Genomic DNA, 13,358 nt, shown 5'->3' with positions numbered 1-13,358 from the left:
CTCATGGACACCCATATAACTGGCATATTTCGGCATTCTCATCACAGCAAGCTGGCTTTACAGCATCCAGTTTGTCATTCTGAAACCTCGTCTTTCGGAGATTGCTCTCTGGTAGATGTATCCAGATCAATAAGTGGTCACTGTAATGTAGATCATCGAGCACTTCACACTGAACAATGTGCAGGAGGGATGGTGAGCACGATGAAATAACGATGGATGGAGAATGATCATATGTCAATGCTGCAATGTTTCCATGCTCAGAAGACGTAATCTTCTGCTAATAAGAGGCTGTCAATAACGTGATCCCTTAAACGGTCTTAGCAAAGTTTGACAATACACAGCATCCACTTAGACAGTTGCTATCCCTGCCATCTTAAACACTCCCTTCCCAAGATATCCGTGATAAACACATCAATTCTTCCATCACGTCCCCCCTCCAACACCTTTACCAACAACCTCTCCAAAGCTTTCCTCTATATAAATACACCACAAATCTTGACAACAAACAAAACTCAATGGCACGGTACTGCTCTCCTCTCACCTCCCAATAAATACAGCTCCCATCTACATCTACATAGATACTCCACAAGCTACTGTATGGGGCGTGGCAGAGGGTACCATGTATCACTAATAGTCATTCTCTTCCCTGTTCCACTCGCAAATAGAGCAAGGGAAAAATGACTGTCTATATGCCTCCACATGAGCCCTAATTTATCATATCTTATTTTCGCAGTCCTTACGCGCAATGTTTGTTGGCAGCAGTAGAATAGTTCGGCAGTCAGCTATCTAAATTTTCTCAAAAGTGTTCCTTGAAAAGAACATTGCCTTCCCTCCGGGATTCTCATTTGAGTTCTCGGAGCATCTCCATAACACTTATGTGTTGTTCAAACAACATCATCATTATCATCGTCATCAACAACAGTTTCCAACCTCTGGCCAGGTCTGTTTGGAACATAAGCCTCTCCATCATCTTCTGTCTTGCCACCATCTCTCTGTCTTCACCTTAGTCCAGTCTTCTCCTTTCTTCTGGATGCATTCCTCCACTCCTTTCAGCCACCTGTCTCTCGGTCGTCCTCTTGGTCTCTTTCCTTCCAGTTTCATCTCGTGTATCCTGCTGGGTATCATGTTCTCCTCCATTTGTTTAACATGCCCATACCATCTCAGCCTTGATTTCTCTATCTCCTTCTGTAATGGTTCCACCTTCAGTAACTCTCTGATCCTCTCATTTCTTAACCTGTCTATCTTTGTTACTCCAATATTGTTCCCCCAAGAATTTCATCTCACTAGCTGGCACTTGGCTTTTCCCCTCTTCCTTTCATAACCCAGGTTTCAGATGCACATGTCAGGATCAGGACATAGCATATATAACCTTTTTACTGATTTGTGTTAGATCTTTGCTCCATATCAGGCTTCTAACACTCTTCCGATATGCTTTTGCTTTTTCCCCCGTTCGTTTATTTCTCTGTTATTTTTTCCATCTTCCTGTATCAAGCTTCCTATGTACTCGAAACTCTCCACTTTCCTCAACTCTTCCCCACCAATTGTTATTCCAGTTGTTCCTCTCTCCTTCGTTATTGTTGTGATAATCATCTCACTCTTATTTATATTACATTTCATCCTATATTCTTGTACTGTTTGTTCCTATATGTCTAACTGCTCTTTTACTTCCTCCTCCTCATTCCCCCAAATCATCAGATCATCTGTAAACACCATAGCTTTCATCTTTCCTTCACCAATTACTTGTGCTATTGACCTCATTATGTTGTACAAACATACCAGTAACAAATTTAGCAGACCACCTCTGAAGTGGTTCAATGTCTTCCTTCAATCCAACCTGGCACGGATTCCATACACTTGTGTAGTACTCAAGAATAGGATATGGGGTCTCCTTTACATGTGAAATTCTCCAAATAAACCAAAATTGACCATTCACTTCTGCTACCACAGTTTTCACACGTTCGTTCCATTTCATATCACTTTGCAACATTATGCCCAGATATTTAAATGAGTTCACTGTGTCAAGCAGGACACTACGAATACTGTATGCGAACATTACAGGATCATTCTTCCTACACATTCACATTAAATTACATTTTTCCACATTTAAAGGTAGCTGCCATTCGTCAACCCAACTAGAAATTTTGTCTCAGTTGTCTTGTATCTTCCTACAGTCACTCAACTTCGACACCTTACTGTACATCACAGCATCAACAACAAACATATGCAGATTGCTGCGCACATTGTCCACCAAATCATTTATGTATACAGAGAACAGCAGCAATCCGGGGCACGCCTGACGACACCCTCGTCTCTGATGAACGTTCGCCATTGAGGACACCATACTGGGTTCTATTACATAAGAAGTCTTCGAGCCACTCACATATCTATGAACTTACTCCACATGCGCATACCTTCGTCAAGAGCCTGCAACAGGGCACCATGTCAAATGCTTTCCGAAAATTTAGAAATATGGAACCAGCCTGTTGCCCTTCATCCATAGTTCACAGTATATCACATGAGAAAAGGGCAAGCTGAATTTTGCAAGCTAAAACTATGCTGATTCATGGACATAAGCTTCTCAGTCTCAAGAAAGTTTATTATTATCAAACTGAGAATATGTTCACGGATTTTGCAGCAAACTGAAGTTAAGGATATTGGTCTGTAATTTTTTGGATCCATTCTTTTACCCTTCTTACATACAGGAGTCAACTGTGCTTTTTTCCAGTCACTTAGAACTTTGTGCTGGGTGATAAGATTCACAAAAAATGCAAGCTAAGTAAGGGGCCAATGCCATAAAAGACTCTTTGTAAATCCGATTTGGGATTCCATCCAGAACTAATGATTTATTTGCTTTCAAGTCTTTCAGCTGTTTCTCTACACCAGGGATGCTTATTAATATGTTGTCCATATGGGAGTCTGTCCAGTGGTCAAATGATGGTATGTTTGTACGATTCTCCTGTGAGAATGATTTCTTGAACATGAAATTTAAAACTTTGGCTTTTGTTTTGTTATCTTCAACAGCCACACCCGATTGATCAACAAGGGACCGAATGGAAGCCTTAGGCCCGCTTAGCAATTTTACATATGACCAGATTTTTCTCAGGTTACCTGCCAGATCTTTTGCTAAGGTATGACGGTGGTAGTAGTTGTACACTTTGCGCATAGACTTTTTCATGGCCACATGAAGCTCTACTAACCTTTGCTTGTCATTATTTGTGTGTTCTTTTTCGAACAATGAGTGCAACAGCCTCTGCTATCTCAGCATCTTACGAACTTTGTTATTAAACCATGGAGGGTCTTTTCTATCCCTTACCCACTTACTAGACACACAAATCTCAAGACCACAATCTGCTTAAACTTTGCCCATAATTCCTCTCTACATCCATCTTACTGTGCCCTTAATTGCTCTGTATGTCCATCTTACTGGCACTAAGTGATGTCAGTTAATGGCCTAAGTGAGATGCTAACAACTGCTTATCTGCTCTATCTAGCACAAACACTCTCCTAGCCTTCTGGACTGATTTATTAACTTTTGTAACCATAGTTGCTATAGTGACGTAATGATTGCTAATCCCCGTTCCTATGCTGACACTGTCGATAAGATCCAGCGTACTCGTAGCTATAAGGCCTAAAATATTTCCATTGTGTGTGGGCTGCTTAGCTAGCTGTTCAATACAGCTACCAGAAAATGTGTTCAAAAGTATTTTGCATGAATGTCTTTCTGTACCTCCCACAACGAATCCATAAGCATGCCAGTCTATACTCGGGAGGTTAAAGTTGCCTCCAACTAATACTGCACCCTCTCCAACTGACCCAAAGAAGGGACTAGTAGTTTTAAAAGTTAGAACATTTTCTTTGTGATTACATACATATTTATCTGCAGTACTTAAAGTTCTGCCTCCTGAAGGTATGCACTGACAAAGCAGCATACTGTTATCTCCTTGTAATTTTTAAAGTGAATTTTCCTTTTGATCACATTTAATATATACTGTGATATAAAAAGACTTCTGGCTCTTCTCCTTTTCCCTGATTTTCCCCCTGCAGTTTCAATATTTTGTTTCTCCAAGCTTGTGAAGCTTACACCTCTCATCAGCAACATGTCTAATGCAATGTGCCAGATAGAAAACAAAAATATGCAGGTTGTTGATAAGCTCACCCCTAAATTGCAGTTTATGTATGAGTTTGTCAGTCTCAGATTTTCAGCTGCACAAAATAAAATCATTTATTAACTCCACATTCCCATAATGAGAGCATCAATGTCTCCATGCTGGTCCTTTCCATTCTTTTTCCTCTAAAAATGACTATCTATTCCAGAACCCCTCAATGATATAAAATGAATTGTTAAGGAGAAACATCTGTAATCTGCATTTGAAATCACTTTTTCTGCACGGAGGGTTTATATGTGGACAAAGAAAAAGAATTCCTGGATTTTTTGCAGATTTCTTGGATAAAAATATACTTTCTCTATGTTAAGTGACAGTACACTTCCCCTCTGAACTGTAAAACTTATCAGTCCTTTGAATGGTTAAGGTTTTATGTTTTATACACTGGTGTAGAACTTCTGAGCACTTGAAGAAACAAATAATAAAAAAAAAAGAAAAGAAAAAAAAATGCTGTTTGGAAAGATCTTTGATATGCAGAAACATGTATGCTGCATATTTTCATATTACAAAAGTATAAATTCAAATTGCACCAAACACGGTACACTAGTTTTCAAAGCACTGAAATCAAGATTGTGACATGTTTTTGTAAGTCAATCATAGGTTAACGTCAGAGGATCTAGGCAGTTGCTGACAGCAGATATTCAGAGCATAAGACGCGATGTAGTCAGCCTATAGCAACATCACTGTTTCGTAGTGCAAACACACAAAAAGTTAATGGTATAAATTAATATACATACAGTACAGCTACACCAAAAGCTAAGCTTTCACATATAATACTGGTCTTTTAACTTTTAAGACATGTCACACAAATGTGCCAGAAACATTTTGAATAAAGACATAAATGTGTGGTCTTCTGCAACTAAAGGGTTTCTAAGTGGGTGGTCCTCAAAGTTTTGAGGTTTAAATGAGAGTCAAATGCTCTGTGTTTAAGAAATTAATTGCATATTCTCACATGTAACATAATTCATCTTGCGTAAAAGGAAATTTACTTTGAAAGTAATGCTTTTCAAACCACAATTCACAATATTTTTCTGAGACCTATTCGAAATAGGTTTGTTTGAAGATTTGCCAGAGAGTGCCAGAAAACAAGTGTTACCATGCATGCACTCCTGTGATGATGTAGAAAGCCCATGTTTTGTGTATGCTCTGCTCGTATTCCTTTTGTTGCAATTCTGTTTTGGAATTTCATGTGTAATGGGGTATCATGTGACCATGTGTGGCACTGAGGCATGTTGTTCAGAGGGGAAATATGGAGTTATTATACTTGATGCAATTGTTTTATCATATCCTATCCAGATAAGGAATGCAAAATAAGAAAGCAGGCCTTGTCATAATATTCATTTCAAAACTAAATACTATAACTCAAAGTACCCTAATATTTTACTACTTTGTGATTTTAACATAGATATTTTTTTTAATTTGTACTCTGCAGTACTGTGATGTTGCATCAATACAGCACTGCAACAAGTTAGTAATAAGAAACACAAATTTCTTAAAAAAATAAATTTTTCTATGACCAGAACTAAGAACATATTTTAGTCTTCCATAATTATGCGCACATACTTTAATTCACTTGATAGCTCCCAGGACCAGAAATTAGGCTTTTTTTCATGTGGCATGAGAGCTATAAAAGGAAACAGCAAAATCAATAACATAAACACGGGTCACATAGAGACTACCCTCTCTACTACAACACAGACTACTCCTGGGCATACATGAATCTGCCAGCTTGGGTACGCCAGAAAATTTATTCCATGTAGCATCTGGCTACTTGCTGCTACTGCTTCTACAGCTAACAGCCACATGCCACGTAGCCAGACGTGGGAGAAGGCACTACTCATATCCAACTGAACTGCACATGTGCATGAGCTCGCTGGCAACTGCTCAAAACAACCTAATGTAAACAGCTGTGACATTACGCTCATCGAAAACAGTTTGTTGTTATGAAGTATTGCATAATCTTCATCCTAAAGCCTTTGACACATTTTGCTATTGGCTGACACTCATGGGTGCACTGCATTTTAATGTTACAATGGTGCATTCCCTTTGCAACTTAAAGTTTTATTTTGGTGTTTTTCTCTCGTTTACATTTTATTGCTGTAATATTACTCTGCAGTAGCAGGATAAAGTAAAATTATTTGTTAGAGTATCAATTCTTACTAGTCAAAATTACAAAAATTTAACTGGAAATTAAAACAATGAAAACTTCCTGGAATTAAAAAAAATTCTCATGTTTATCCCAGTTTCCTCCAGATGAAAATACGCCCAGAGTTTTCCTTGATTTTCCGAGGCACATACATCCTGTGTATGTCGCAGACATTTTATTTGTGTGGGTTGATTACGAAAAGTTTTATAGCTGCATATTTCACACCTTTCTGTGTTGTACATGTGAATATCTTGTTACTCTGAACAATGATTGTTGGTAAAAAATTTCATCATCATCATCATCATCATCATCATCAACATCATCATTTAAGACTGATTATGCCTTTCAGCGTTCAGTCTGGAGCATAGCCCCCCTTATACAGTTCCTCCATGATCCCTTATTCAGTGCTAACTTTGGTGCCTCTTCTGATGTTAAACCTATTACTTCAAAATCATTCTTAACCGAATCCGGGTACCTTCTCCTCGGTCTGCCCCGACTCCTCCTACCCTCTACTGCTGAATCCATGAGTCTCTTGGGTAACCTTGCTTCTCCCATGCGTGTAACATGACCCCACCATCTAAGCCTGTTCGCCCTGACTGCTACATCTATAGAGTTCATTCCCAGTTTTTCTTTGATTTCCTCATTGTGGACACCCTCCTGCCATTGTTCCCATCTACTAGTACCTGCAATCATCCTAGCTACTTTCACATCCGTAACCTCAACCTTGTTAAGGTAGCCTGAATCCACCCAGCTTTCGCTCCCATACAACAAAGTTGGTCGAAAGATTGAACGGTGCACAGATAACTTAGTCTTGGTACTGACTTCCTTCTTGCAGAAGAGAGTAGATCGTAGCTGAGCGCTCACTGCATTAGCTTTGCTACACCTCGCTTCCAGTTCTTTCACTATGTTGCCATCCTGTGAGAATATGCATCCTAAGTACTTGAAACCGTCCACCTGTTCTAACTTTGTTTCTCCTATTTGGCACTCAATCCGTTTATATTTCTTTCCCACTGACATTACTTTCGTTTTGGAGATGATAATCTTCATACCATAGTCCTTACATTTCTGATCTAGCTCTGAAATATTACTTTGCAAACTTTCAATCGAATCTGCCATCACAACTAAGTCATCGGCATATGCAAGACTGCTTATTTTGTGTTCACATATCTTAATCTCACCCAGCCGGTCTATTGTTTTCAACATATGATCCATAAATAATATGAACAACAGTGGAGATAAGTTGCAGCCTTGTCTTACCCCTGAAACTACTCTGAACCATGAACTCAATTTACCGTCAACTCTAACTGCTGCCTGACTATCTATGTAAAGACCTTTAATTGCTTGCAAAAGTTTGCCTCCTATTCCATAATCTTGTAGAACAGACAATAACTTCCTCCTAGGGACCCGGTCATATGCGTTTTCTAGATCTATAAAGCATAGATACAATTCCCTGTTCCACTCATAACACTTCACCATTATTTGCCGTAAGCTAAAGATCTGGTCCTGACACCCTCTAAGGGGCCTAAACCCACACTGATTTTCATCCAATTGGTCCTCAACTAATACTCGCACTTTCCTTTCAACAATACCTGAGAAGATTTTACCCACAACGCTGATTAAAGAGATACCTCTGTAGTTGTTACAATCTTTTCTGTTTCCATGTTTAAAGATTGGTGTGATTACTGCTTTTGTCCAGTCTGATGGAACCTGTCCCGACTCCCAGGCCATTTCAATTATCCTGTGTAGCCATTTAAGACCTGACATTCCACTGTATTTGATGAGTTCTGACTTAATTTCATCCACCCCAGCCGCTTTATTGCACTGCAATCTGTTGACCATTTTTTCCACTTCCTCAAATGTGATCCTATTTCCATCATCATTCCTATCCCATTCTACCTCGAAATCTGAAACATTACTGATCGCATTTTCACCTACATTGAGCAACTCTTCAAAATATTCCCTCCATCTGCCCAAGGCATCCACAGGATTCACCAGCAGTTTTCCTGACCTGTCCAAAATACTTGTCATTTCCTTCTTACCTCCCTTTCGAAGACTGCTAATTACACTCCAGAATGGTTTTCCAGCAGCTTGACCCATAGTCTCCAACCTGTTTCCAAAGTCTTCCCACGATTTCTTCTTGGATGCTGCAATTATCTGTTTGGCTTTGTTTCTTTCTTCAACATAACTTTCTCTGTCTACCTGGGTTCTGGTATGTAGCCATTTTTGATACGCCTTCTTTTTCCTTTTACAGGCTGCCTTGACTGTATCATTCCACCAAGCTGTTTGCTTCATCCTACTTTTACACATTACTGTTCCAAGACATTCTTTAGCCACTTCTAGTACTGTGTCCCTGTACCTTGTCCATTCCTTTTCCAATGACTGTAATTGACTACATTCAACTAACTGGTACCTTTCTGAGATCGCTGTTATGTACTTGTGCCTGATTTCCTTATCCTGAAGTTTCTCCACTCTTATCCTCCTACATATGGAACTGACCTCCTGCACTTTCGGCCTCACAATCCAGATTTCACTGCAGATTAAATAATGATCAGTGTCATCAAAGAATCCCCTGAATACACGTGTGTCCCTCACAGCCTTCCTGAATTCCTGATCTGTTATTATATAGTCAATGACAGATCTGGTTCCCCGCCTTCCCAAGTATACCGGTGAATGTTCTTATGTTTAAAAAACGAGTTGTGATTACTAAGCCCATACTGGCACAGAAATCCAAGAGTTGTTTCCCGTTCCTGTTGGCCTCCATATCCTCTCCAAATTTACCCATAACCTCTTCATACCCTTCTGTTCGATTTCCAATCCTGGCGTTAAAATCACCCATGAGCAGAACACTGTCCTTGTCCTTTACTCTAACAACTACATCACTGAGTGCCTCATAAAAACTATCCATCTTATCTTGATCTGTCCCTTCACAATGCGAATATACCGACACAATCCTAATTTTCTTGCTAGCCACTGTCAAATCTATCCACATCAGTCGTTCGTTTACATACCTTATTGCAACTATGCTGGGTTCCATTTCTTTCCTGATGTAAAGCCCTACACCCCATTGTGCTATTCCTGCTTTGACTCCTGACTGGTAGACCTTGTATTCTCCCACTTCCTCTTCTTTCTCACCCCTTACCCGAATGTCACTAACAGCTAAAACATCCAGCCCCATCTTACTTGCAGCCTCTGCCAGCTCTATCTTCTTCCCATAGTAGCCCCCATTGATATTAATAGCTCCCCATCTCATTACCATTTGTTTGCCAAGTCGTATCTTAGGAGTCCCTGGTTTGTCAGTTAGAGGTGGGACTCCGTCACCTCCAAAGGTCCGAGGCATTTTGCTCTGATTGTTGCCAGCATCATATTTAAAGTACCAGGGAAGCAGGTTGCTAGCCTTACTTGCCCCGAGTCCCTTTGGGTTTTACCCCTAACGGCTGAGGGACTAACCGGTGGATTTGGTAGTCTTTGCCGTATAAGCACAAAGGTGACCACGACTCAGAATATGTACGAGATGCCCAGCCTTATTCCGAAGTAACTGGTATCCCGACTGTCGGGACCACTTACTTGGCCACTCATACGTTGCCCGTGGTTCTCGAACTAGGACATGACTACAGGAACCCACACCATGAACCACAAAAAATTTCATAAGTGAATAAATTTACTTTGAGACTGTATCAGTCACTTCAACTTTGTTAGATGTTCTGTTTACTCAAGTATGTCCATTTTCTATATGTGCTGTAATTTTTGTGGAGTTTTCTTCTAAAGATGACACATATCAGTGATAGAGCACCTTGCCAAGTTTCTATTCATAATACACAGCATAGCATAGTTGATCTAGCGGCCCTGTAGATCATGAAACTGCAACGATTTAAATTGCAAGATCACATTTAGTCATACCAATCACTCCAACAAATCAGTGATCTGCTGTAGCAATAAAATCCAATTATAATGGAACTAGTGTGTACTGCAGTAATAGAATCAGCACTGACATCTATACCTAATCTGCAAGTAAGATGGAATATTATATAATCATTCTCAATAGTCAGTTTCCTTTCATTTTGATTTGTAAGACATTTATCACTACCAGAAATATGTACTTGCAAGATCAGAACATTCAAACTCTAACTTGGCAGTTAAATGTTACTATGCCTGCACTATTCATCAGGGAAACGAATTTGGAAGTATTTCATACACAAGCAACTTATTTGCTTCTCCAAACAAGTAGTAAATAATATAATACATTTTTTCAAAAAATTTCCATGTCAAAAATATGATCTGAAAGGGCTGAAAGAATCACTTTAAAAAATAAATTTATGAAGTTTTTACATTCTGCTTACTTGAACATGTAATCCTTATCAATAGCTTCAGTATGAACTATGGCCTGCTGCAGATGGTTGCCAGCATCTTGGATCTGCTGCAATCGCCATGGACTTTCAGCTTGAATTGTCGTCCGGTATGTCACTACCTGCTGTCGTTGAACTCTGAGATTGATTTCCTAATGAAAAAATGACATATTATACAGGAAAATGTATTAGGAAATATTAATGTTAAATAGGATGAGTATTTCCAAACAGCATAAAACAGACCTTTTTTAGTTTCAGAAAATGTTGTTAGTTCTTATTGCCAAAGAATTGGTCTGTAGAAGATAAACCTTCTTAATATCTGTCTACATTGTCTAACGAGTGGAGCACTAACTTGAAGGACAAAGGAGTTGAGGCTGTAATCAAATCCCACTCACCACTAGCTGTTTGTGTACATCACTTTCCTCATTGACTCAAGTAAAACTGACAGTCCATCAATAGGAATTGTGTGCAGCCACAGACGTAAATAAAAAAAAGGAAAAGGAACACTCAGATCAAAGGCAAAAGGCAAATATTTGAGTTTCTAATTGAGAATAGTGAAATAAATTAAAATGACGAATAAAAAGTGTTTTAATAGGTGACATGTTGAAAGGCACCTCTGTGCAGCACGAGAGTGATAGGGTGAGGCTTGCTCATGCACAACAGCACAGAAGTAGTAAATATCTAGCTTGTTGCTAAGCCTTATGAAGTCTTGCTGTGGATAAAAATGAATAAAGTTACACTGTCACTTAAGCATGACCGGTTCACAGTTGTAAGAAGAGCATTTATTGTTAAGTGCTTTTTGCTGCAACATGTCTGGAGAAGGCTAAAACTGATTGAACCCAATGGTTAGTAAAGGATACTGCTCAAAACTGGTCTAAACTGTGCTGCCTTTTGATGTGACATGCACTACTGTATAACTCTGAATTAAACTGTTGGTGATCAATTGACAGAATGTGGGAAGGATTTTAAACATTAGATGTTTTTCAAATGAAACCAATAGTCAGAATTTTTTCCATGACATATTTCAGATGCTTTTTATTATGGATTTATGGGGGTAGCCTGTACTTTGTGGAGGTCTTCGAATGAAGGATAAATGAAAACACAAATGTGAAAGAAAAACTACTACCAGTGGTCTCAAACAATTTTTCTCATTGTTACATCTTTCATTAGTAAATACTTAACATCCATTGGAGCAACAAATCTGGTGTCTTTAGAGCAGATTAGATTTACTTTCATTCCAATTGATCTGTAGTGAGGAGGTCCTCCATGATGTAAAACATGTCAGAAAAACAATAATACATGACAAATAGTTACAAATGAAACAAATAAGCTAATGTACCTTCCACAGGTCCAAAGTGGAAAGATCATCTTTTTTTTTTAAATGAACACTATATGAAAGAATCATTTTACAAACACTATTGCACTGAAATGGTGCAGAAGTTAGACTGTACTTACACACACACACACACACACACACACACACACACAACCTTATTTACAATGAACACATTACTGCACGGAAACAGTGCAGAAATAAATATATATACACAAATCAGTTGGTTCTACTGAGAAATTCATCAATGGAGTAGAAGGAGTTCACCACCAATAAATCCTTTAGGCTTCTCTTAAACTGAATTTCATTGGTTGTTAAGCTTTTTATGGTTGCTGGCAAGTTATTGAAAATGAGTGTTTCGGAATAATGCACACATTTTTGTGCAAGAGTAAGTGACTTTAAATCCTTGTAAAGATTATTCTTATTCTAATATTGACTCCATGAATTGAGCTGTTGGTTTGAAACAGTGATATATTTTTAATGACAAATTTCATTAAGGAATAAATATATTGGGAAGCAGCAGTTAGTATTCCTAGTTCCCTAAACAGGCTTCTGCAGGATGTTCTTGAGTTCACACCACATATAACTCTTACTGCACATTTTTGTGCCCAGGAAACTTTAGCTTGGCTTGATGAATTAGCCCAAAAAATAATCCCATATGACATTATGGAATGAAAGTAAGCATAGTACGCCAGCTTTTTCATTTTTATATCCCCTATGTCTGACACAATTCGAACTGCAAATAGAGATATGTTAAGAAGCTTTAGCAGTTCTGTGGTGTGCTCCTCCCAGTTGAATTTATTATCAAGCTGTAATCCCAAGAATTTAACACTGTCCACTTCTTCTATCTGCTTGTCATTGTATGTTAGGCACATACTCGTGGGACACCCCTTACAAGTTCTGAACTGCAAGTAGTGTGTTTTTTCAAAGTTTATTGACAAAGAATTAGCTAGGAACCAGTGATTAATGTCCACAAAAATTTTATTAGCCGATCTTTCTAAGACTACACTTGATTTGCTATTTATTGCAATGTTTGTATCATCAGCAAACAAAACAATCTTGGCATCTGGTAATGTTACTGATGAAAGGTCATTGATATACACAAGAAAAAGGGCCCTAAAATGGAACCTTGTGGGACCTCACATGTAATTAGTTCCCAGTTGGATGATGCCTGATAGCTTAATACATGTCTCTTTCCTAATAACACCCTTTGTTTCCTGCCAGAGATATAAGGTTTGAACCATTTTGCAGTATTTACTGTTACGCCATAATATTCTAATTTACTTAAAAGGATATTGTGATTTACACGTCAAATGCCTTTGACAAATCACAAAATATACCAGTTGCCTGCAATTTTTTGTCTAATGAATTAA

At 38.6% G+C, this 13,358-nt stretch overlaps 1 protein-coding gene across 1 annotated transcript in view; it reads right to left on the bottom strand.

Moving 5' to 3' along the window:
* Positions 1-13,358, bottom strand: part of LOC126168235 (protein rogdi) — a 68,319-nt gene that overhangs the window by 32,156 nt on the left and 22,805 nt on the right. Inside the window, exon 4 of the mRNA XM_049920540.1 lies at positions 10,647-10,804. Coding sequence (XP_049776497.1) covers positions 10,647-10,804 — 158 coding nt within the window. The remainder of the gene's footprint in view (positions 1-10,646; positions 10,805-13,358) is intronic.

Source organism: Schistocerca cancellata, chromosome 1 (assembly GCF_023864275.1).
Source record: "Schistocerca cancellata isolate TAMUIC-IGC-003103 chromosome 1, iqSchCanc2.1, whole genome shotgun sequence".
Lineage (NCBI taxonomy): Eukaryota > Metazoa > Arthropoda > Insecta > Orthoptera > Acrididae > Schistocerca > Schistocerca cancellata.
This window is presented reverse-complemented; position numbering and strand designations above follow the sequence as displayed.